We start from the raw sequence: 21787 nt of genomic DNA, 5'->3' as shown, positions 1-21787 counted from the left end.
TCTGGTTCCATCACCACATTTCCCTCTTCTGACCCTGACACCCCTGCCTCCTTGCAAGGACCTTCGTGATTACGTTAAACCACCTGGATAATCCAGGGTCATCTTCCCGTCTCAATATCCTTAACTTAAACACATCTGCAAAGGCCCTCTTGCCTTGTAACGTAACTTATTTAACAGATTTTGGGGAATAAGATGTGGACCATCTTTAGGGGAGGGCATTATTCTGCCTATCACAAAATGTGAGGGTATGGGGGCAGATGCAGAACACTGCTTGGAAGACTTCACTGCTACAAATCAGTACCAATCACAATCAGCAGTTCAGAGAGGCCCAAGTAAATGTAAGTGGGAAGTGGCCGGAGGGTGGAAGTTCTTCTTGCCATGGTAGGCCACAGCTCCGGGAAGGTCAGAAATTGCTATATCATTTATGTGAAACAGAAACTGGACATGGGATACTCATTCTGGTACAGTAGCTCCATTATATACAGGAAAGAAAATGTAGAAAATAAATTCGTATGTTGAGAATGCACACCACCTGGCCTCTTCCCCAGCTGCTTCAGGGTGGTGACTTGGTAATACAAACATATATCAACCAGTTTTAGACTTGAGAAGGGGATTCTAAATGATATTTGTAGGTAAAGAAGGCATCCAGTGGGAATCTACCTAACCTGTTGTGGAGAAAATATCAGAACTGAGTAAACCTTTCTTTGTTCAAAGAAATATAAAAGGCCAGAATCAGATTGTAGAAATACAAGTGGGGGCCTATGAAAAGAGTCTGCAAGATAAAAAAGGGAACAGAGCATGCAAAGAAAGAGAGAAATAGAGAATACCTGGGGGGGAAATGTTAGCTGAAGGAGACAGTATCTGCTTTACTCTTACAACTGGATTTTTAAAATCATAGATTCTGTGAAGTACGCTAAAAAATAAATGATAAAACAAAACAGATAAAGGAGACCTTGGTAAAAGGCAGGCAAAAATATAAACATTACAGGATAAGATAGGGAAATAACGTAAGGCAACGAATAATGCAACAGCAGACTTAAGAACTGAATTAGAAGCAGTAAAGAGTAGAATCAGCACTATAAAAATCTGAACCAATTAAAGACAGGAAAAACTTGAGAAACCTTCCGAGATTAGAGGCAAAGCAAAAAGGGATTAAAATGATGACAGAAAAATATGTACAGTACAAAGAACAAAGGTCTAATATACATTTTAGGAGAAAAGAAATTACTGAAGAAAAGAACAAACATTAGCAATCAAAGACATGGGAGATGAAAACTTTTCTGATCTAAAGATAGAACTGCATCTGCTTATTTAAAGAGCTCATTATGTGCCATGAAAAATTAAAGTACAGAGCCCAACATCTAAACAAATCCTCAACTGGAAATTCAAGATTTAAAGAGTTATAAGTTACCCGTGCTGTATGAAAAAAAAAAAAAGTTTACCTACAAAGGAAGAAAAACCAGACTTTTCTCCAATTTTTCCTAACCATTAATGCAATGGAATAATAGCTATTGTTTTAAAGGGGAAAGAAGTTGACCTAAGCTAAGTGGCCATTCATGTGCAAGGGCAAAATAAGAACACTTTCAAAACACAACTGTTCAAAAAGTAGTCATGAAGAATGTCCTCGATATACTGTTTAATGAAAAGAACAAAGTAAGGAAGAGAACGTATATCGCACTATCATTTTGATCATATATGTATATATGTTTATAAATATGTTTCAATGGGCATAGAAGTGGTCTAAAAAGATAAATATCAAATTGTTAACAATGGTTATCCCTAGAGGGTGACTTTGACTATATATTTTTTTGAACTGTTTGACCCTTTTGCTTGAGTATGTATATTACTACTGTATTTCACAAAAATCACCTTCATTTTTAAAAAGCCTCCATGTTATCTTTGCTGAAAAAAATTCTACAATGTTGCATCTGAATAACAGATGAATCAAAGTAAAGAACATAAGAATGGGAAAGCCATAGAATAAAAAGACAAAAACGGTGAAAACTGAACACTGAAAACGCTATAAAATTAATTCTAAATAACGATTGTAAATTTAGAAACAAAATGCAACTGTGTGAAAAGAAAATACATATTGTAAACAGTCCTAATTTTCACATCTTAAATATGGGATAGTCAATTGTTTGTTTGTTTTTTTTCCCCTTTCACTCTTGATGTTGATACTTTGAGAATAGAAGATTATGTATGTTTTTCAAAAAATTACTCACTGGTAGCACTTAAAATTAATATTTTCCAGACCACCAAAAAACAAAGGCAACATTTCCCCCCAAACTATATATGTATGTATGTATATACGTATGTGTGTGTGTGTGTATAAAAACAAGGGTGTTTAAAAAACATAAAACAAGAACAAAGCATATACTGTATGGTCCCAATTTTATGAAAGGAAAAGAATAAGTACACACATATAAGCATGGGGGCGGGGAAAAGACTGAAAGGACATATATGAAACCTTAACACCAGCTAATTTTAGGTGGTAGTTTGTAGGTGATTTTTATTTTCTTGTGCTTTTCTATATTTTCTATTTAAAATATTTGGGAGTAATTATGTGCACAACAAACATGCCAAAAATATCATTTAACAGACAGACAAGCCACTAGTTTCAAAAGTTGGACAATTTAGGTGCAGTGGTTAAGAATCCTCCTGCCAATGCAAGGGATGTGGGTTCGAGCCCTGGCCTGGGAAGATCCCACATGCCACGGAGCAACTAAGCCCACGCGCCACAACTACTGAGCCTGAGCTCTAGAGCCCGTGAGCCACAACTACTGAAGCCCACGCGCCTAGAGCCCGTGATCCACAACAAGAGAAGGCACTGCAGTGAGAAGCCCGTGCACTGCAACGAAGAGTAGCCCCCACTCGCCGCAACTAGAGAAAGCCCCGCGCACAGCAACGAAGACCCAACGCAGCCAAAAAAAAAAAAAAAAAAGTTGGACAATTTAAACCTCATCTTTAACCTCAATTACATATTTTATTAATGGCAAAGCTTCCTGGGATCCTACATCCAGATAGAAAGCAAAGATTACTGTAAGAATGAATGGGATGTGATCGTGAGACTTATAACATCACCATATAATATGACCTATAATTTATTCCCTAATCAAGCCAAAGGGTAGCCCCGGCATTAGCTTGTTGGAAAGTTCTTCACTTAGTTCTTGATCAGATGATATGGGAAGGAAAACAAAGAAGATCACACGGATTAATCTTCCTGGGGATGCTAGAATGAGGATTGCTTACATCTATTTATGACATCAACGTTTTGCTTATCATTAAATGGTAACTTTAGAGCCCGAGGAAAGACACAGCCTATCACTAAATAAATCCTTGTTCAGTACCACCTATAGCTATACAATCACATGCATTTATTTTGAAGATGACAATTAAGCTTTTTTGATACCGACTAACATATAACATGAACTTAACATCTTTCTCCTAAAACAGTTTTCTTTTTATCACTTCTCCTATCTGCCTAAAGGGCTACTGGGGTTTCAATGAGGAAATACGTGTAAAGAGCTTAGCACAGTGCGTGGAACATGATTACTGACCGCAACATCTTAAATTTATTCTTATTATGGTTTGATTACTTTTTCAAGTATAATGCAGCAGAAAGGACATGGAGTTTTATTTATTTATTCCTTTAAAACTTGTTCTTATGGAAAATTTCATATATATACAAAAGTAGAATACTAAACTCCATGTACCCATTATTCAGATTTAATAATGATCAATATTTGGCCTTTTTTTTCCCATCTACATTCCTGTCTACCTTCCTTCCCACATTATTTTGAAGCAAATCCTAGATGTCAAACCATTCATAAGAACATGATGTTCTGAAGTCATACAGACAAGGATTCTAATCCTGTATTTCCTCACTTAGCTACATAACCTTGGATAAGCTACTTAACCTCTGAATTTAGGTGCCGAGCAGCCACTCAACGAACCTAAGATCACTTTCTCCTAGTTGGCTCTAATTTTCAACATCTGTGATGTTTCTCTCTAAATGCAACCAGCTCCACTCTATTGCTTTTACACTAATCTGTACTCTTTATCTTACTTTTGGATAATCCCAACAGCAACCTCTTACTCATCCCATACCTGGGTTTTCTACCATGGTTTGTTTCTTTCAGGCAGAATATTAATCCTATAAGATGTTCAGTAAATCAGAAACATCAAGGGTGAAGCAAGTTTGGGAAAGATAGCAAAGGGTATCCCCCTCGCAACGTACACCACATTAAAACTCCAAGAAGTCTTTCAGTAATGGATTCTGTCTAATACTGTGTTACCCTAACTTACATGATTGTGAAACTCTTTTTTTTCACCTAACTATTAAGAACCTATAAAACTAGAGTTTCGGGGAACATGCTTGGGAAATACAGTGATAGGTTAATGCCAAATCAGTGCTCCTTGAGCAATGCCTTCATTGGGAAACTACCAACTCCACAAAATTTCAAGAGTTCCTCCTATAGGTTCAAATTAACTTAGGTTGCTTCTCACATCTTTGTATATGCCGTAAGTTGTCTCCCAAACTAGGAGGGTGTTTGCCTTGTATGTCTGGATCTCTCCTGTGTGTGCAGGTGTGTAATACAGGCCGCTCAGTGAATGCCTGTTGAGTGAGCACCCAGGCTGGACCAAACATGGTGACTAATCTCCACCAGCAGTGAAACGGCTCGTGTTGCTGCTACAGAGTCTTTGAGATACTTTACGTTTCTTAGTAGTGAACACTAGAAGCTGGAGAAGATGTCTATCTTCTTCAGATATCTAAAAGGTCAAGAGTTCCTAAAAAGTCCCTCTGGACACATCCATACTAATCTTCCAGGTCAACCATGGAGATGTTTCCTATGTTTCCATCATTCTTCACTCCTCTCTTGAGCCTCAGTTGTCTCTTTTATAAAATGAAGGTACAAATACCTACTTGGCAGGCATATTGTGAGGACTTAATGAAATACTGGACAGAATTACCTCGTCCTGGGACTGATACATGCTAGATATTCAAGAGGTGTTATTTTTCTCTGCCATGGAGAATAAAGCAGAGAAAAAGGAAAAGGAAGGCATGTAACATCTTATATAGGGTAGCCAGGGAAGACCTCTCCAACAAGGTGGCATTGAGAAGGCAGTGAGAGTGCCACACAGGTATCTGGGGACGGGGTGTTCCAGGTTAAGAGGAAAGCAAGTACAAAGACCCTGAGGCACGGGTGTGTGGCTTGTCTGAGGAACAGCAAGGACGCCTATGTGACTAGGGCATACTGGGCACAAGGAAAGCAGCAGGAGCTGGATCAGACCGTGAACAAAGAAGTGACATGATCTTATTGATGTTTTAAAAAGATCATTCCAGTGGCTGTGTTGAAAACAGACTGGAGAGTAGGAGGAGGGAGGAATAAGAGAAACCAGTCAGAAGGCATTTTGTTGAATTGAACTAGGGTGTAGTGGTAAGAAAGAGTTGCATTTGCGTTTATTTTGAGGGTAAGGAAGAGTTGGATTGCTGACGGATTAGTTATGGAGGTGTGAGAAGAAGAGAGGAGCCAAGAATAACCCCAAGAATTTTGACATGAGCACCCCCAAAGTCAAAGCTGCCATTTACTGAGATGGGAAGACTGAAGAAAGACCATGTTTGGGGGAGATGTTGTGTTGGGCACACCTATTTCACAGTCCTTGAAGTGGAGACCCCCCTTAGTCTCAAAGAGCTGTGACTGCCCCGGGCAGTCTGTGGCTCACGACCACAGGCTGAGGGCATGGATCACCGGCTCTGTGTTCTTCTGCCAGGTCACATATTGTATCTACCATATACTGTACCATACACATGTATCATATGCTAACACTAAAGCTGGGAGAGCTGATGGGAAAACAGGGCTGAGCAAGTCTAAAGCTGGACAGGACTCCTTCCTTGTTCTGCACTGAAAGACAGCTGACCCAATCGCCAACTCCCAAAAGCACCCTCCAGTGTCAAGACCACCCTGTGATCACAGAAAAACAGTATGTACTAGGATTCCCCTGGCCCAAGCCATGGCTACCCAGTTTCTCTTCCAACTCTTCTAACCGAACATCTTCCACAAATTCTGAACTTTGTTAGCTGTCCTCTGCCTCACACACTACAACTCCCCATTATTATTCCCTTCTGAGACTAGAAGAGCAGGATTTTATTCCAACTTTTCATTGGAAAAGCATAAAATGAGTACTCCTTTTGAGAGACAAAGGTTCTCACATTCCCAATATTAGCCATTAAATGTACCCAAAGAGTATGAGCTTTTGACATGTCAATGTCTAGAACCTTTATCTACATATAGAAATGTAACCATAGGGAATATATGAAAAAAATTCTGCTATAAGGAATCACCTGTTTATAGTAGTTCAAAAATTCAGGACAGTCCCTTGGTTCAATAAAGCAAAGACTGGTTAAAGAAATCTTGGCACAGAAAAGAATACTAAGTGATCATCAAAAATGATTCCAAATAAGAATACATTAAAAGATACTACATGAAAAAAGCAAATTATAAATAACATGTATAATATGACCCCCAGTTTTTTTGTTAAAAAAAAAGTGTGTGTTTATACCATAAGTTAAATATGATTGTATATAATTAGCAAAAATAACAGTTGTGTTACCAGTTGGTAGAACGATTGTGGATACGTTTTTCTTCTTTTTACTTGTCTACAAGGAACATAGATTCTTTTTTCACTAAGAATGAGTTAAAAAATTTTATATTCAACATAAAATCTCTCATATTTGCAGTTTATGCTTAGAATTTAGTTTTTACTATCTGACATTAAAAAAAACAAAAAACAACTACCTACACCTCTATACATACTTCATCTAGGTCAAAAGACTTTCTTCTGCGAAGCCACTTGTGGACTCTCCACCAAAAGGCTCTCCCCTGGGGGATGTGATGCTAACAACTCCACAGAGGGGTCAGTCACTGAGTTCCCCTGCTCAGCACAGGAGACCCTGCTCCCAGGGTCTGTGGGCACGACTTCCCCAGCCTAGCAACCGCTGCACAGGAATGTGAAGCAGAATGGACTGCTCTACTCTCCACACCTGGCCACAGACCCAACTGTTAAGCAGAGACTACGAGCTCCACAGTCCCCACCAGGGCAACAGGCAATGGGCTTTGTTTTCTATAAACAGACAGACGAGGAAAAAGTTCAGGTTAAAACACAGTCCTCGGAGGAAGAAAAATAGAAACCAGGCAGCGGGGAATGCTTCATACTCCTAAAAGCTTTTTTTGTAAGTTAACACATGGTGTCTGCTTCTCTCTAGTCACCTATTTATCACTCTCCTCCTCAGAGAAGGGAAAAAGCCCTGGCTGTTTTCCTAGTGCAGAGTTTTGTGGCTGGGGGGAAGGATGAAAGGGGGGAGGAAGGAGGGTGCTTTAAGCATGATGCAAACCATTTGGAGCTGAGTGAGAGCACTGCCAACACAAGCTGCACTATTTAAACAAGTGAGGAAATGATCGTATATACAACATGCCAGTGAGCGCACACACACACCAAAGGAAGTCGAGAGGGCTTTTTTTTTCAGGACGCAGAGCTGGATGTCAGCGGCTAAAAGGTCGATATTTTCCCTTAACACCCTTCTCAATGACTTAATCATGTTCCGTTTGCACAGAAAACTTCCCAAGAATAAAAAGGTCTGGAGAATTAAGAGGAGGGGTGAATGGGGAGGGATGTTTGGCCTGGGGCTGACCTTATCCGAGGTTTTCTCCACGTAGCAGGGGTCCTGAGGGGCAGCCAGCAAGGGTACAAAGCCCGAGAGAAGCCGATCCTCTTCCAGGATAAGGAGGGTGAGGTCATCGTCCGGGTCCTTGTACAGTGGCACCTCAGACTGATTCACTGCAGTCAGTATGTTACAGAAATCAGCCAGCATCGACCAGACATCCACAGCAACCCTGTGAGAAAGATGGTAAGAAAAGGAGAGCAGCTCTAAAGAGGGACCAGTTAAAGTATTCTGAGCACTTGCGGGCAGGGAGGTACTCGTGGCACTATGCTGTCTGCGGCTGGCATCTGTCAGGAAATCTAACCCCAAACGCTAGGATACAAAATTGCGCCCGTGGCAGTAATCTGGTGGGTGTGTGTCCATCTATGCAAAGTTGAAATTGATTAGGGGGAGTTTTTAATCCTAACCAGAAAGGAAAAAGAACTTAAGAGAATCAGTTGCCTAATGCAGGTCCTGTCACCTTTCCAGACAGTGTGCCTGAGACACTTATTCAAACACTCAAGACAACCAGTGCCTGAGGCAGCTCCCAGAATTCCCCTACTCCTGTCCAGCCAAGTATATGCCACACAGACAGCAACACAGTGCCAATCTCCCCTCTTCCCACACAGCCAGAGGGGCCAGTTACACCAGGCAAAGAGTCATGTGGTTATTACCTCCCACCCCAGTCCCCTACAATGCTTCAGAAATCTCTTCCTACATATAAGTCGGAAAACAATCAAACACACCCACCAAAAACCACATTCCTGGCCTGCCAAGATCTTCCCAGGAGGGTAAAGCTTCCCATGCATTTCGGCCGACAAACCAGTATTGGTGCTGTCTTGGCCATCCCTCTCCCTCTCCTGTCCCTCACCTGTGGAAGGTTAGCTATAGGGTGACCAACTGTTCTGGTTTGCCTGGGATTTGTCCCAATGTTAGCACCCAAAGTCGCATGTCACCAGAAACCCCTCAGTCCTGGGAAAACTGGGATGGCTGCTCCTTCCTAATTGCACATCACCGAGTCCTGGCTGAACCTAACACATCTAACACACAGTCTAGCTCTCCCCATTTCAAACTCCAGGGCAGAATAAGAAAAAGAAGGTTCATTTCTCTGTCACCATCATTCGTCAAACATCTACTGTGGTTCATATCCCTGCTTTGATGGGTGCTAACGATCCTGAAGAGCTTTCGTTTTTGTCTGCACAGGACGCAGCTCAAATAGCCAAACTGCAGTCAGAGCCAGGGCTTGCCAAATCCATAGGCCCTGGGCTGTACAAGACTTGGCTCCCTTTTCCAGAAGACGGCCTTAACCAGGGACTCTGGAACAGGGAATGCCCTGTGGATGCTAAGCTGTACTCTAGAAGGAGTGAGCTGCATAGAAGAACAAAGAAAAGCTTTACAGTTACGCTCAAGAGGTGGAGCGGCAAGAGGCAAGAAGCGAAGAGAGCTGTGAGAGCGAGCCACATCCTGGAATCTTCCCAGAGGAGTTACTGCGCATGAGCCAGATCTGCTAGGGAGGGGCCTCAGACCCAAGCAATGTGTTTCTCCTGGAGACTGGGAGCCTTTGGGAGATGGCAGAGAAGAGGGCATTCAAGGGACAGGGCACTGAAGGTGATGCTGGGGGAGAAAGTGCGACAGAGGTGTGGGGACTCCTTGACTGGCTCCAGGTGGAAGGAGGCTGCCCTGGTTTATTTACTGTAATCACTGCACTAGGAAAAGGCAATGAAATGAAACATCTTGTTTTCAAGAGTGTCCTGGGAACCAGGCGGAACACAGCTCCATTAATCATACGACGGCACATAATCAACACACATGTACTGCACAAGTAACTCGCCTCACAGGCTTTGCCCAGGAAGAAGAACATGTTTGGGAAGCATCACCGGAGGGACACGAGTTTTCTAAAGCCTCTCCCTGCACAGACACCGACAACCAGGCTCATTCACAAAGCTCCATCTTTTGGCCCGGCTGAGCTTGGCTGTCAGAAATGTTTAAATATGGAAAAAAATAAACAGTTGCAACACGTTTTAGTGCAGAGATCTGCCTGAGCCCCTTTGTGATGTAATGGGAAACGCAGCATTCAGGCTACCAGCTGTAGAATAAACAGAACTTCGAGGGTTAAAAGGAACTGAACTTTCCACGACCCCATCTGCAGAGAAGAAAATAATAAGAGGAATGATGCACTGCCCCACAGCTCTGATAGTTTATCCTCCGGTCCCGGCTGCAGAGACAAGCACCGGATGTGATAGGGCTGCTCAGGGCCGCCTCCGAGGTTAGCGCTGCCCATGGGAGACGCACAGGGAGGCTCTTCCAGCTCCCCGCTTCCTCCCCCAGTGCCCTGCTGGCCACTTGAGCCCACTGCCTGAGTCTGCTCCCACAGCGCTGGTGAGCTCTGGCCAACAGGCACTGCTCCGCTGCAGAGCAGCAATTTGGAAAATAAACAGGAAAGACGACAGTGAGAAGGAAGAAGGTGAAAAGTCTCCCAGCTGAATTCTTGGCTTGGGGGCCTCGGTTGGTGCTGTGCAGGTCAAGGCTGCTTCAGGACGTAGATGGGGGTGGGGGGTGAGGGCAGCAGCATCTCCAGCCGGGGAGAGGCAGCAGAAAATTACCCACGGCTGCCACAATGGGAGGCCCCACATCCCTCTCTCATCCTCCCACCCCTACCATCTTGGATCCAAGACGAAGGAATATGTGGTACCATGTGGTTCTCATTACCATGCTCCCTGTCCCCTAAGGCTCAGATAAACCAAAACTGACTCCTCCCAGCGGCTGCTGGCCACTACTAGGGACCCCTGCCCACATCTGCCTTTTGCCCATTACCACCCACCTTGTGCCAAAACCTTAAGACTCACTGCAAAAATGAAGCGGATGAGTGTTCCTACCCTAGTATTGATTTGTAAGATAGCAGCTGATGCCAAAAGACATAGGAAGTATCCTGAGTTCCCAACTCAGAAATGTAAAGTGGCCCAAGGGCCAAGCTAGACTGAGCAGAACCAAGGGAATACACAAAATGCTCCGATGAAGGGTCGTTTCTGCCCTGATCCTGTCAGACTGGTGTGTGATTCTGAGTGGCCACTTTCTTCTGGTATTGCAGTGGGACGGCCCCCGATCACTTCACATATCATCAGTTCTCTCCTCTCTCACTGAGCACCACGAACATGAACCCAGCTGACTGGGCACCCATGGACCATACGGTGACCCCCACAGAGGGTGGGGCAGAGGGGAGTGTCAGGAAACTAATACTAAAAGGAAGAGGTACTCTGAAAAACTAGGTGAGATGTCTGAACTCAGAAGTTAAGATATTTGCAGAAGTATGAGGTGATTCCTGGAACCTGGGCAACATCACCTCAGCTTACCCCGATCAGGCCTCTGGGCTGAGAGGTCAGTTCCATGGGTGAACACAGGGTTTCCTGTCTGAGAAGGGGAAAAGTTCGCCTTTTCCTGCTCTAGTCCTCACCCCAGCTGGGAGTGCCTTCCAACCTTCACCCCAATCTAGTCCTTGGATTCTAAGGATTCAAGGTTGGCCTGGACCAAGGAGCCCAAAGTCGAATTCTGGTGGCCGAGAGGAACTTTAAACAGCTCCCAATCTTCTAGGAATGCCTGGGAAATGACTCCCCAAGAGTTTTCAGACATTCTCAAGCCACCTTTGGTTCTAAATGGACCCTCTAGGGTGCCATAGGCTTGGGCAAGTCCCTCTGGCTTGTTGTGGTCCCAACTCATACTTTGGGAAAGCTCCCAGAGTCCAAAAAAATCCCACCAAACAGACACAAGGCAGCCAGAGAACATGAAGCTGCATCCAATGAGTCTGTTCATGGCTCTCAGAATGGTGGCAAGGGAACCTCTCAAGCAGCTGTGATGTGACTAGTGGGCAGGGATCAGCAGTGGTAGGGTGACCCGGTGGCCCAACCCCACAGAACACACCACACACCAGGAAAGCAGACTTCTGGCTGGAGTCTGAACACCAGATTCTAGCTTGGGACAGACCAGCAGTGGCTAGTTATAGGTATGCACTCAGGACCAAGGCTCACCCACTTCCCCACAGACATGCATTCACTTACTCCACCAGGAAAGGAAAAAAATAAGAGTTAATTTACTTTTTACTGCCTCAGAATTCCAAGGTTTAATGTAGCTGTCAGTTTGAGTGCAGTGCAGCTGCCGGCCGATACAATGCAGCCCAGGTCAGCCCAGGTGACTAGGGAAACACATTTCACAGAAATGCACCAATATACACACTGTTGGCTGGTTGTTTGAGGGGATATTGACTTGGGGAATCAGACTAAACCTTCAGGCTGGGGTTAGTTCTGCAAACAGCATTAGAAAAGCAGCTTCAGTCCAAGGAACTGAGAAGTCCTGATCTCAGGTGGACCAGTGGGTTTCTGTGTTTCTACCATTTTGGAGTTTTCTCACACGATCTGTTACTTAACTACGTCATGCTCGGAAAGATTAAGGTGGGAGATATGCGAGGCAAGTTATACCACAACAACCTATCTCTTTCCTAGAACTCAGAAAGAAAGGCAGATCTGCCAGCTTTATAGGGAAGAGGTCAAGAATGAACTTTTCTGCAAACTCCATCCGAGGACGGGACTGAAGGAGGAAGACAGTTTGGAGAATGGAGTACTAAGGCCCGACCAGGGCTCAGGCCATCCTTCTGGCAAGTCTAAGGAGGACTGAGCCCTCACACACCCCTTCGTATTTTTACTGGGGGAACAGGCTGACTGGTGATTAATATCAAGTACAATGACCCCATGTTACAAGCCTGCAGGGGCCTGTGGAGGTGGCCATTTCCTGTGTAATACCAGCTTGTTTAAACACTAACATTCAAACTCCACAGCTGCAGAACAAACCCGGAAAGAGGTGAGTGAGAAGAAGCCCTGCATTGTGTTTTGGAGCTACGGAAGATCAGAGAAGTAGTACAGATGGGAAACGAGTTGGGTCTTTTGGTTTCTGGAGTGAGACTCTCTGGAAATACAGCTAAGATGGCATAGAAACTAGGCACAAAGAAACTGAAAAAGAGAAAGTCCATGAACTATAAACACAAAAGGGGAAAGGCAAAAGGCCACAGCAAGAGAAATATTCTTAAGATATGTAATATCCTCTTTTTAAAACCTGTTTGCCTATGGACCATCATATTATAGCCCACAACTCTTCACGTGGGGTTCAATGGCCAACATGAGACCACTGCTGCCCTGGAGGACTTCCCACCCAACTGGACAAAACTGCAGGAAGTGAGCAGGTAATAACAGAAATGGACCTGAATCCAACAAGTCTGGTAGAGTCAAAAGAATAGTACCTGGGTTTGAAATAGCTTAGTAAGCTCCTTGGAAAGCCAGGATGTCATGCCAACTCTGTTCTCAGTAGGCCGAGGATCTGGTTCTGGTATCGGGGCTAGGCAGCTCAACAGAATGGGGTAGAGACTGGGGGAGGGTAGGAGGAGAACTATGCAGCTCCCTCTGAGATTTAGGAAATACAGTGTATTTTCCAGATGCCACCATGATATAAACCGGAGACAAAGTTATCAGGGATCACTATTCTAGGAGTTAAGACATGGGCAGCAAGATACCATCCTCCAAGAATAATAGCTGCTTATTAGGTGACGGCTAAAAAATACAAGACTCAGTTAAAGAAGATCCTTTCTGCCTTCCTAATTTATACAAACAAGTCAACTTGGGCCCTTGGAAGAGTGCCCAACCTAAGTTAATTCTGCCCAATAGGGCAAAATCAATCTGCAGCTCAGTCACCCTGCACTACTCGAAGAACACAAACTTCATGTTCTAAGCAGTGCAGCTGGAGCCCTATGGCCAACAACAGGTCGCGGTAACCTTATTCCAGGATTTCTCAAGTACCTCTAACTGTGCCTCCCTCAACCTCTCTCTAGGTCAGTGCCTATTTGACTTCAGTTCTCCCAAGCTACACTCAGATGTATAGCCTCTGTCGCATCACTGTGGTGTGTTAAACCCATCAGCACTGTGTGTTTGGGAAAGAGCAGCCCCCAGGGGACCTTGACATCGCCACGGCATGAGTGGAGCCCTCGGCAGCCTCCCTGGTGCGGATTCTCACGGTTCCTGCCTCTCTAAATTTTTAGCTGTAACCACTCCAACACGTCTTCTTAGTTTAGCACACACTGGACCCAAATAACCTCAGCCCAGAGCTGGAAAGTACTCTCCCTGGGGTCAGCGGCTGTACCCTGCTGGGGTCAGACTGGAGCCTTGGGCCAACACCCCTTCCTCTCACAAGAAGTCCTGTGGGAGGAGTGGGGAGGGGACAGCGGCTCCTGCCGTGGGAGAGATCACGTGTGCCCCACACTCAGCACTTGGAGGAAGAGGAACCCCCTGGTGCCAGGCTATAGTGCTGACGCCCCAACCCGGAGCCAGGGAGACTGGGTGGGGAGCCAGGGTAGCAAAGGGGCTTCCCACAGTCACCACCACTTCCTTCAGGGAAGTGCTGATGGACTATTACTTAGTGACCTCCCAAAATGCCCTTCTGGGAAGACGTATTAAGCGTCCTTGAAGGGGTGCCGATTAGACTTGGGATTAGTTCTTATTTCAGAACTGCCCTATGAGGGCGAGTGAATGAGCTGCTTTTTAACTCAAGAATTTCTGTCTCGTCTACAGGGTCAACACGTGTAGGCTCCCTGCGGAAATGAGCTTACTGCATCCTCCCTCCATATCCCCATGTCTCCCTGTGTGACGGCACCTCAGAGGGCTCCCTACGAGCCCTTTCCAGCATGCTCTGTAGACTATACAAGACAAGCCATGGAAAAGCAGCAAGTCCAGGAATTTCTGGAGTTTTTTTTTTTTTAACAGTGCTCCAATCCAACAGTGTGATAAATGCATCCGAGCTACAATTAGGAAGATATATAGCATCAGAATGCGAAGGTCTGGGCAGCCTGGTGAAACGCGGGCTCTCCAGAGCCCCAGCTATGTTTCCCATTATGTAACCCTGGTCATGGGCAGACAGCCAGACTCCAAATGAAAAAGAGACTCTGGCTTGGCACCGGTTCTATTTTCCTATCCTCATTCGGGGTCAGCGCAGTGTCATACAGCTGCAGAGAAAGCTCTGGGGATTAAACCTGGGAAAGCCTCCAAGACCAGGACCTGGGTTCAAGTACCAGCTGAAAGCAATAAACCAACTGCCACAGCTGGGCTAGGTTTGGATGTTCTCAAAGTCCCCTGACTCTTTCACTTACTGAGAACTAGAGATCAAGATGAGGGAAGATTTGGCTTCAGCAGAGACTATGCAATGAGGTAGGTTGTCCCACTGCCCCAGCCTTGCCAAAGGTCCTGGGGTGCAAGGGGGCTATGCTTAGGCTCGTGGAAGCCTGTTGCTCTGCTCCTCTCCACCACCTGACATTCACAGCTTGCCTCATGCTCACTTGGTAAAGCGGGGAGTAGCTGCCCCTCCCCTCTAACAAGAGGCCTGGCACAGAAACTGTGCTCCCCACTCCACCCCCACCCCCATAAGTACACGGCCCCTCCAAACACTGTGGTCTGTTCTAACCAGACCAAAGCACTCTACACTGCCTTTTACAGTGGCTCAAGGCACCTTTCCACACCCTGCTACAATCCTCTGCACCAAAATCTCCTGGGATATAAAGCCATCCTATTACGACTCCTGACAGATACAAATGGGAAGTCAACGTACTTCCGTGCTGACTCCAGCACACACACCTACTAAGTGCCACTGCTGTGGGAAGGCACAAACAGCCCTGAAATCCTGCCCTTGTCACTCTGCAGTGTCAGTGAAGTTCTGTCATCATCATTCTAAGTGGTCCATATGTGCCTAAGTGGCTACTGCCCAGGAAAAGTAAACTTGACCAGAAAGAAGAGGAATACAGGCAAAGGGGAGAGAACCAAGGAGACTACTGATGCGCTTTAGAATTCCCCTGAAAAAGTGGAGGTGCTTCGAAATGACTAACTGTGCAAGGAGAGATGGTAACACAATGAAAGACAGAAAGAGAATGATGGGAGCAAGATTAAACAAGGGTCCAAATGTGTCAAGGAGACAATTTGGGAGTAGGGAATTTCTGGAGGAGAAGCCAACTACAATGTAGGCTATCTGGTCACCTTATCATAGGATCAGTGAGGAATCTGTCTTTGCAGAGAACAAATGCAGGCGAAGACCAATGAAAACATGCAAAGGAGAGGCGTTAAGTGGAAGCCATTTCCTTCCTACTCTCTTGAGAGCATTCCTAAACCCTCCAAAATGAAGAGCAGCACAAGAACCTTAAGAGTGTCAGAGGGATGACTGTTCTGACATCTACAGAACTGTCTGGAGTATGTTATTCCCTATGGCCTTAAAAGAAAAGGCTCCACAGTATGGAAGATCAGTGGGTATAAGATGTCACTTTGAAACCTACAGAAGAACCACCTACCGTACCTTGCCAATCTCTCAACCACAGCATTCACTCGGTGAGTGTTAGGCAGTTACGTGAGAAACTAGAAAGAAGGGAGGTAAATTCTTATTCCAGTTTCCACTGCTTGGATCTGAAGGCTATGAGGTGGGATGACCCTCAGTGGTGGTCAGACCAGGTCTGTTCTGTCCAACAGTGGCACCAGCCCTCAAACCACCATGCCTTGTGGTCAGGCCCCAGGATGGCAGAGCCCCCCCTTTATACTTAAACTTGCATTCCAGAGACAACCAGCCGCTGATCCTGATTGCAAAGGGAGGCAGTGCAGGAGGGGACTCCATTTTCTACCACGCTGACTTCTCTAGCCTAAACTGGACTCATCAAAAAGTAAGTTACAGCTACAGGAACTTGTTTACTAAGCAATCAGATTCAACATATCATTTGGTCAGATTTGCTATCCTTGTGCCGAAAAGTCTGAAAAGACTAAGCAAATTTGATTCGAGTGTCCCAACCCCCTCTGCCTTTCTGTAGCCTTGGAGGTGAAGCCCAGCTGGGGATGGATGTAACTTGGACCACGTGCCCAGCTGCAGATTGAGCCCTTGCCCAAAGATGGGCAGCAGCTCGCATGAGCCGGCAATGGGCCATTTGCTCCAGCATCCACAGAGAAAACAGATTCAGCACCTCAAGCAAATGAAGCCCAGCACTTCCTGTGTGAGGTTTCCATTTCCTCAGCCAAACAAAAGCCAAAGGGAGCAGGAGAGGGAGGAGGGATAAAGGGAGACAGGTCGCAGAAGAGAGTTAGCAGGCCTGATGGCCAGGATATGGGCAAACAGGGGCTGGGTGGACCATATCTAAGGTTGTGAGGTGGGGTGACCCAGAAGGCCCAAGCTCCAGGGACAGATGGTCTGCCTCCCCACCCCCCGAGAGGAAGGGAGGAACACTCCGTGACCCCTGCACATGCTCAGAAGCAGTGGCTTCAGATACTTGGAGAGCAGAGCCCTTCCTTGTCAGTTTCTTTCCAAAACTGCAAATTGCCTAGTCGGCATCTTAGATTAAGGGTCTGAAAACTTTGAGGCTGTACATGTTAACTCTTCAGTGAACACTGCTGGCAAACAGCTGCCCCCTAGCCAGCAGACTGGTCTGTTCCTTTGTGTGTCCACAGCTCCCCAGCTCAAGCTCAACCCTGGCTCACGCGGCCTCAGCCTGGAGTGCATTTTGAAACCTAGAAGCATTCACAGGAAAGCTGCAAAGATTTGTTTGATGCTGTGAGCATCACTCACATGGGTACAGAGCTAGAGCTGCCTGGGGAGGGCAGGCTTAATGGTCAAGGGGTGCTTCCTGGGGTGAGGAGCAAGGAAGAAATGGGACGAAGGAAATGCAGGAAAGAGTCAGACTATATAGTCCACACAGAAGGGTCTAACTGCTGGCCAGAAATCTCTGCTGCAGTCTTCCCTCTGTGGGTCACCCATGAGTCTGGGAGACTCACATGGCTGGTCCCCAGCCCAGAGAAACACCCCTCCCCACTCCCTAGAAATGCCACTGGCACCATCCTAGGTATCCATCCTCCAACGTCCAGTATTTTCCCCCTCCCAGGGAAGAGCACTGGAGAAGAATGATGAGATGCTGGGTGTGGATGCTTGTTCCCAAAGACACATATATACACCCAACACAGAGCCTGAAGGAACCCTGAGTGCACTACACCTGCCAGAGACAATACAGCAGATGGGGGAGGGAGGAATGGAGGGAGGGGAGAAAGGGAGAAGGAAAAGTTAAACAGAGAGAAAGAGAGACAGAAACACCAAGGGAGAGACAGATAGGAAGAGAGAAAGAGTAAGGGAGAGGGAGGGAGAGAAATGGACGGTCAACAGAGTTGACCAGAAACAGGCACCTATGTGCACACACATTGGGACACTCTTACGCAAACACAAACACACACACAGTGACCCTAACGTACAGAAGAACAAGACACATAGGAACGTGGATATAGATGAGGAGCTGGCAAACTTTTTCTATAATGGGATAGAGAGTAAACAGTTCTGGCTCTGCAGACCACACGGCCTCTGTCACAACTACTCACCTCCACTGCTGCAGTGTGAAAGCAGCCATAGACAAGTGTAAACAAACAAGCACGGCTGGGTTCCAGCACAACTTCACGGACACTGAAACGGGACTTCCATACACTTTTCACAAGTCATGAAGTCTTACTCTTTTTATTTTATTTTTTCAACCATTTAAAAATGTAAACCATTCTGAGTTCATGGGCCATAGCTTGCTGACCCCTGAAACAGATACACAGACAGCAGAGAGAGACAAAAAGAGTCAAGCAAAGAGGCAGGCAGGGACAAGCCAAGACAAGCTGAGACAGGCAGGAGGGACAGGCAGAGGCAGGCAGGGAGACACAGGCGAGGCAGCCCCTGTATCCACATATACAGAAATCCCCTGCCCCCAACAGAGAGACCTAGACTGACACACAGAGACATACTCACAGACAAATATGGACAAGGACACAGGCAGTCCTGGGCACAGACATTCAGGAACATATACAAACACTCCCACAGGACACAGCCACACGCAGAGAGACATGGACAGGACCGAAGCAGACACGGACTGACATGGCCCAAGAATCATAGACATATATATGAACACACAGACATGGAGACAGACACACAGTGAAAGAGATTCCTCACGGGGACACAGGAACCCTGTAAAGAGATCCACACACCAGGATAGACAGAGACGCAGACACAGATATGGACACAGCACATGGACCCACATACATAGACAGACATGGAAAGGCACATCAAAAGAGCCTTCGATAGGGCTTCCCTGGTGGCGCAGTGGTTGAGAGTCCGCCTGCCGATGCAGGGGACACGGGTTCGTGCCCCGGTCTGGGAAGATCCCACATGCCGCAGAGCGGCTGGGCCCGTGAGCCATGGCCGCTGAGCCTGCGCGTCCGGAGCCTGTGCTCCACAACGGGAGAGGCCACAGCAGTGAGAGGCCCGCATACCGCAAAAAAAAAAAAAAGAGCCTTCGATAGACAAATCCCCGGGGACGGACGGACACACGGACACACACACACACACACACACACACACACACACACACACACACTCACACTCACACTCACACTCACACTCACACTCAGACACAAACAACCAGACACACATAGACAACCAGACCCAAACAGGCACACGCAGATCTACAACTCACACATCGCTACAAACACAAGAAATAGCCCTACCTGGCTGCACAGCAACGTGAATGTACCATGCCACTGACTGTATGCTTAAAAATGGTTAAGATGGCAAACTTTGCCACATATATATATTTTACCACATGTCATATGGACAAACAAAAAGATCTACAGAGAAACACCCAGCAGACACACATACTCCCCAGACCAACACATCCCACATCAACACAAAGAGACAGGGAGAGGGGGCGTGATGTGCTGCGGGGACAGGGAAGAAGTGAGTGGGAGAGAGGGGTGCATGCTCTCACCATTCCCCACATACTACAACGTCGTGAGAGGAAGGCAAGGAGACAGTGCGCAGGACAGCACGAGAAGCAGCAAGAGCCTGAGAGATGCACAGAGATAGACTAAAAGGGAGAGAAAGAAACAAAGTCTCTCACACACACTGACTGACACCCACCCAGACTCAGCAGGCAGCTGCCGAGACGGTGAGTATGAACAGTTCGCAGTAAAAATTAGCAAGATCAAGGGGAAGGAACGAAACAGAGCAAGCTATGGTGTGAGAGAAAGAGAGACTGAGAGGAGGAGCAACAGGCTGGAGAACAGGCAAAAACAACCCAATACGTCAGAGGACGAGGAGGGCGTCAGGGAAGGGGAAACCCCAAGTTCAAATGAAGAGGGAAGACAGACACAAGCAGGCTGCGGGATGGGGGCTGTGGGCACACGGGTGGGCAAGGCTGACTCACTGTGAGGGCAGATCCAGGGATGTGGGCGGAGGATTCCAGGTGTCTGGATAGCCGAGCATCCAGTCCGACCAGACTTTCACACTGGGGAGCAGTTCCTTCAGGTCGGGGACGAAGGAAGACACCTTGATGTCATCTTGATCCTCCTCCTCCTCAGGAGAGGACAGCTGAGCTGCAGAGGCAAAGGGTGAGAACTGGGCCTAGGCCTGCTGCGGCCCCCGAGTGAGGCCTGGGGCACTGGGTCAGCAGCAAGCTCTCAGGGAACGGAGGCCAAGTCCACAGGAGAGCTGGGCCCAGAGGCGAAGAGCAAGTGCCAGCAACTGAGAGGATTCCGCAAAGCAGGACAGAGAGAACCAGGGCACCGGGCCCGCCCTGCAGACAGCTGTCTCTGCTCCACCTGTGGCCTGGCTGTAGCTGCTACCCTGGCCTCCAGCCCCTGCCCCCACCCACTCTTAGCCTCCCTCCAGCACAGTCCTGAGATGGCACCAGGGTTCATGCCCAAACTGTACGACCTGAATTTGATGGTGAGGACGTATCAGAGAAACCCAAATTTTAGGGCGTTCTACAAAGTAAATCTCCTCTACACTTCAAAAATGTTAAGACCATGAAGGACAAAGGAAGACAGAAAAACCATTCCAGATTGCAGGAGACTAAAGAGACATGACATCTAAATGCAAAGTGGGATCTTGGAATGGATCCTAGACCAGAAAGAAACTTTTTTCTTCAAATTCTTTTTGGGACAACTGGTACAAACTCAATAAGGCCTGTAGATTCAATAATAGTACTGTATCAATGCTGGCTTCCTGACTGTGATAAGAGTACTGTGATATAAGAGAATGTCCTCATGACTAGGAAATACACAGTCAAGTATTTGGGGAGAAAAAGCTACCATATCCGTAATTTACAATCAAATGGTTCATAAAAAAAAAAAATAACAGGGACTTCCCTGGTGGCACAGTGGTTAAGATTCCACCTGCCAATGCAGGGGACACGGGTTCAAGCCCTGGTCTGGGAAGATCCCACATGCCGCGGAGCAACTAAGCCCGTGTGCCACAACTACTGAGCCAGCCCTCCAGAGCCCGTGAGCCACAACTACTGAGCCTGCATGCTGCAACTACTAAAGCCCACACACCTAGAGCCCGTGCTCTGCAACAAGAAGCCCGTGCACCACAACAAAGAGTAGCCCCCGTTCGCCACAACTAGAGAAAGCCCACGCACAGCAACAAAGATCCAACACAGCCAAAAATAAAATTAAATAAATAAATTTTAAAAATAAATAACAATAACCATTAGGTATAGGTGTGTGTGTGGAAAGAGAGAGAACTTAAAGCAAATATGGTAAAATGTTATCAATTAGGGAATCTGGGTGAAGGGTGTGTAAGAGAGCTGTTAGTATTATTCTTGCAACTCTTCTATAAATTTGAAATTGTTTCCAAATAGTTACCCCTACCATCCCTCCAAAAAACAGGCAGTCCCGGAGGCTAGAGGCATTCACAAAAGCTGATGCGGGGTTCAAGACGGCAGAGTAGAAGGACGTGCACTCACTCCCTCTGGCAAGAGCACCGGAATCACAACTAACTGCTGAACAATCATCAACAGGAAGACACTGGAACTCACCAAAAAAGATACCCCACATCCAAAGACAAAGGAGAAGCCGAAATGAGATGGTAGGAGGGGCACAATCACAATAAAATCAAATCCCATAACGGCTGGGCGGGTGACTCACAAACTGGAGAACACTTATACCACAGAAGTCCACCCACTGGAGTGAAGGTTCTGAGCCCCACGTCAGGCTTCCCAACCTGGGG

General features: G+C 46.4%; 1 protein-coding gene across 6 annotated transcripts in view; it reads right to left on the bottom strand.

Annotated features, from left to right (window-relative positions):
• SMG6 (SMG6 nonsense mediated mRNA decay factor) overlaps positions 1 to 21787 on the bottom strand; it is a 237989-nt gene that overhangs the window by 110387 nt on the left and 105815 nt on the right. For 4 of the 6 annotated variants that reach the window (XR_009537678.1, XM_060135024.1, XM_060135026.1 and 1 more), the window contains exons 12-13: positions 19983 to 20151; positions 7694 to 7895 (exon numbers count right to left, since the gene is read on the bottom strand). Coding sequence is in view for 5 of the 6 variants with exons in the window: in XM_060135024.1 (XP_059991007.1) it covers positions 7694 to 7895; positions 19983 to 20151 (371 nt within the window). In the remaining variant the exon portion in view is untranslated. Of the gene's footprint in view, positions 1 to 7693; positions 7896 to 8573; positions 8863 to 19982; positions 20152 to 21787 lie in introns of those variants that run through there. The other 2 variants (XM_060135027.1, XM_060135028.1) reach the window with 2 other exon arrangements.

The sequence above is a fragment of the Lagenorhynchus albirostris genome, chromosome 20 (assembly GCF_949774975.1).
Source record: "Lagenorhynchus albirostris chromosome 20, mLagAlb1.1, whole genome shotgun sequence".
Lineage (NCBI taxonomy): Eukaryota > Metazoa > Chordata > Mammalia > Artiodactyla > Delphinidae > Lagenorhynchus > Lagenorhynchus albirostris.
Note: the sequence above shows the minus strand (reverse complement) of the source record. Positions and strands in the feature narration are given on the sequence as shown.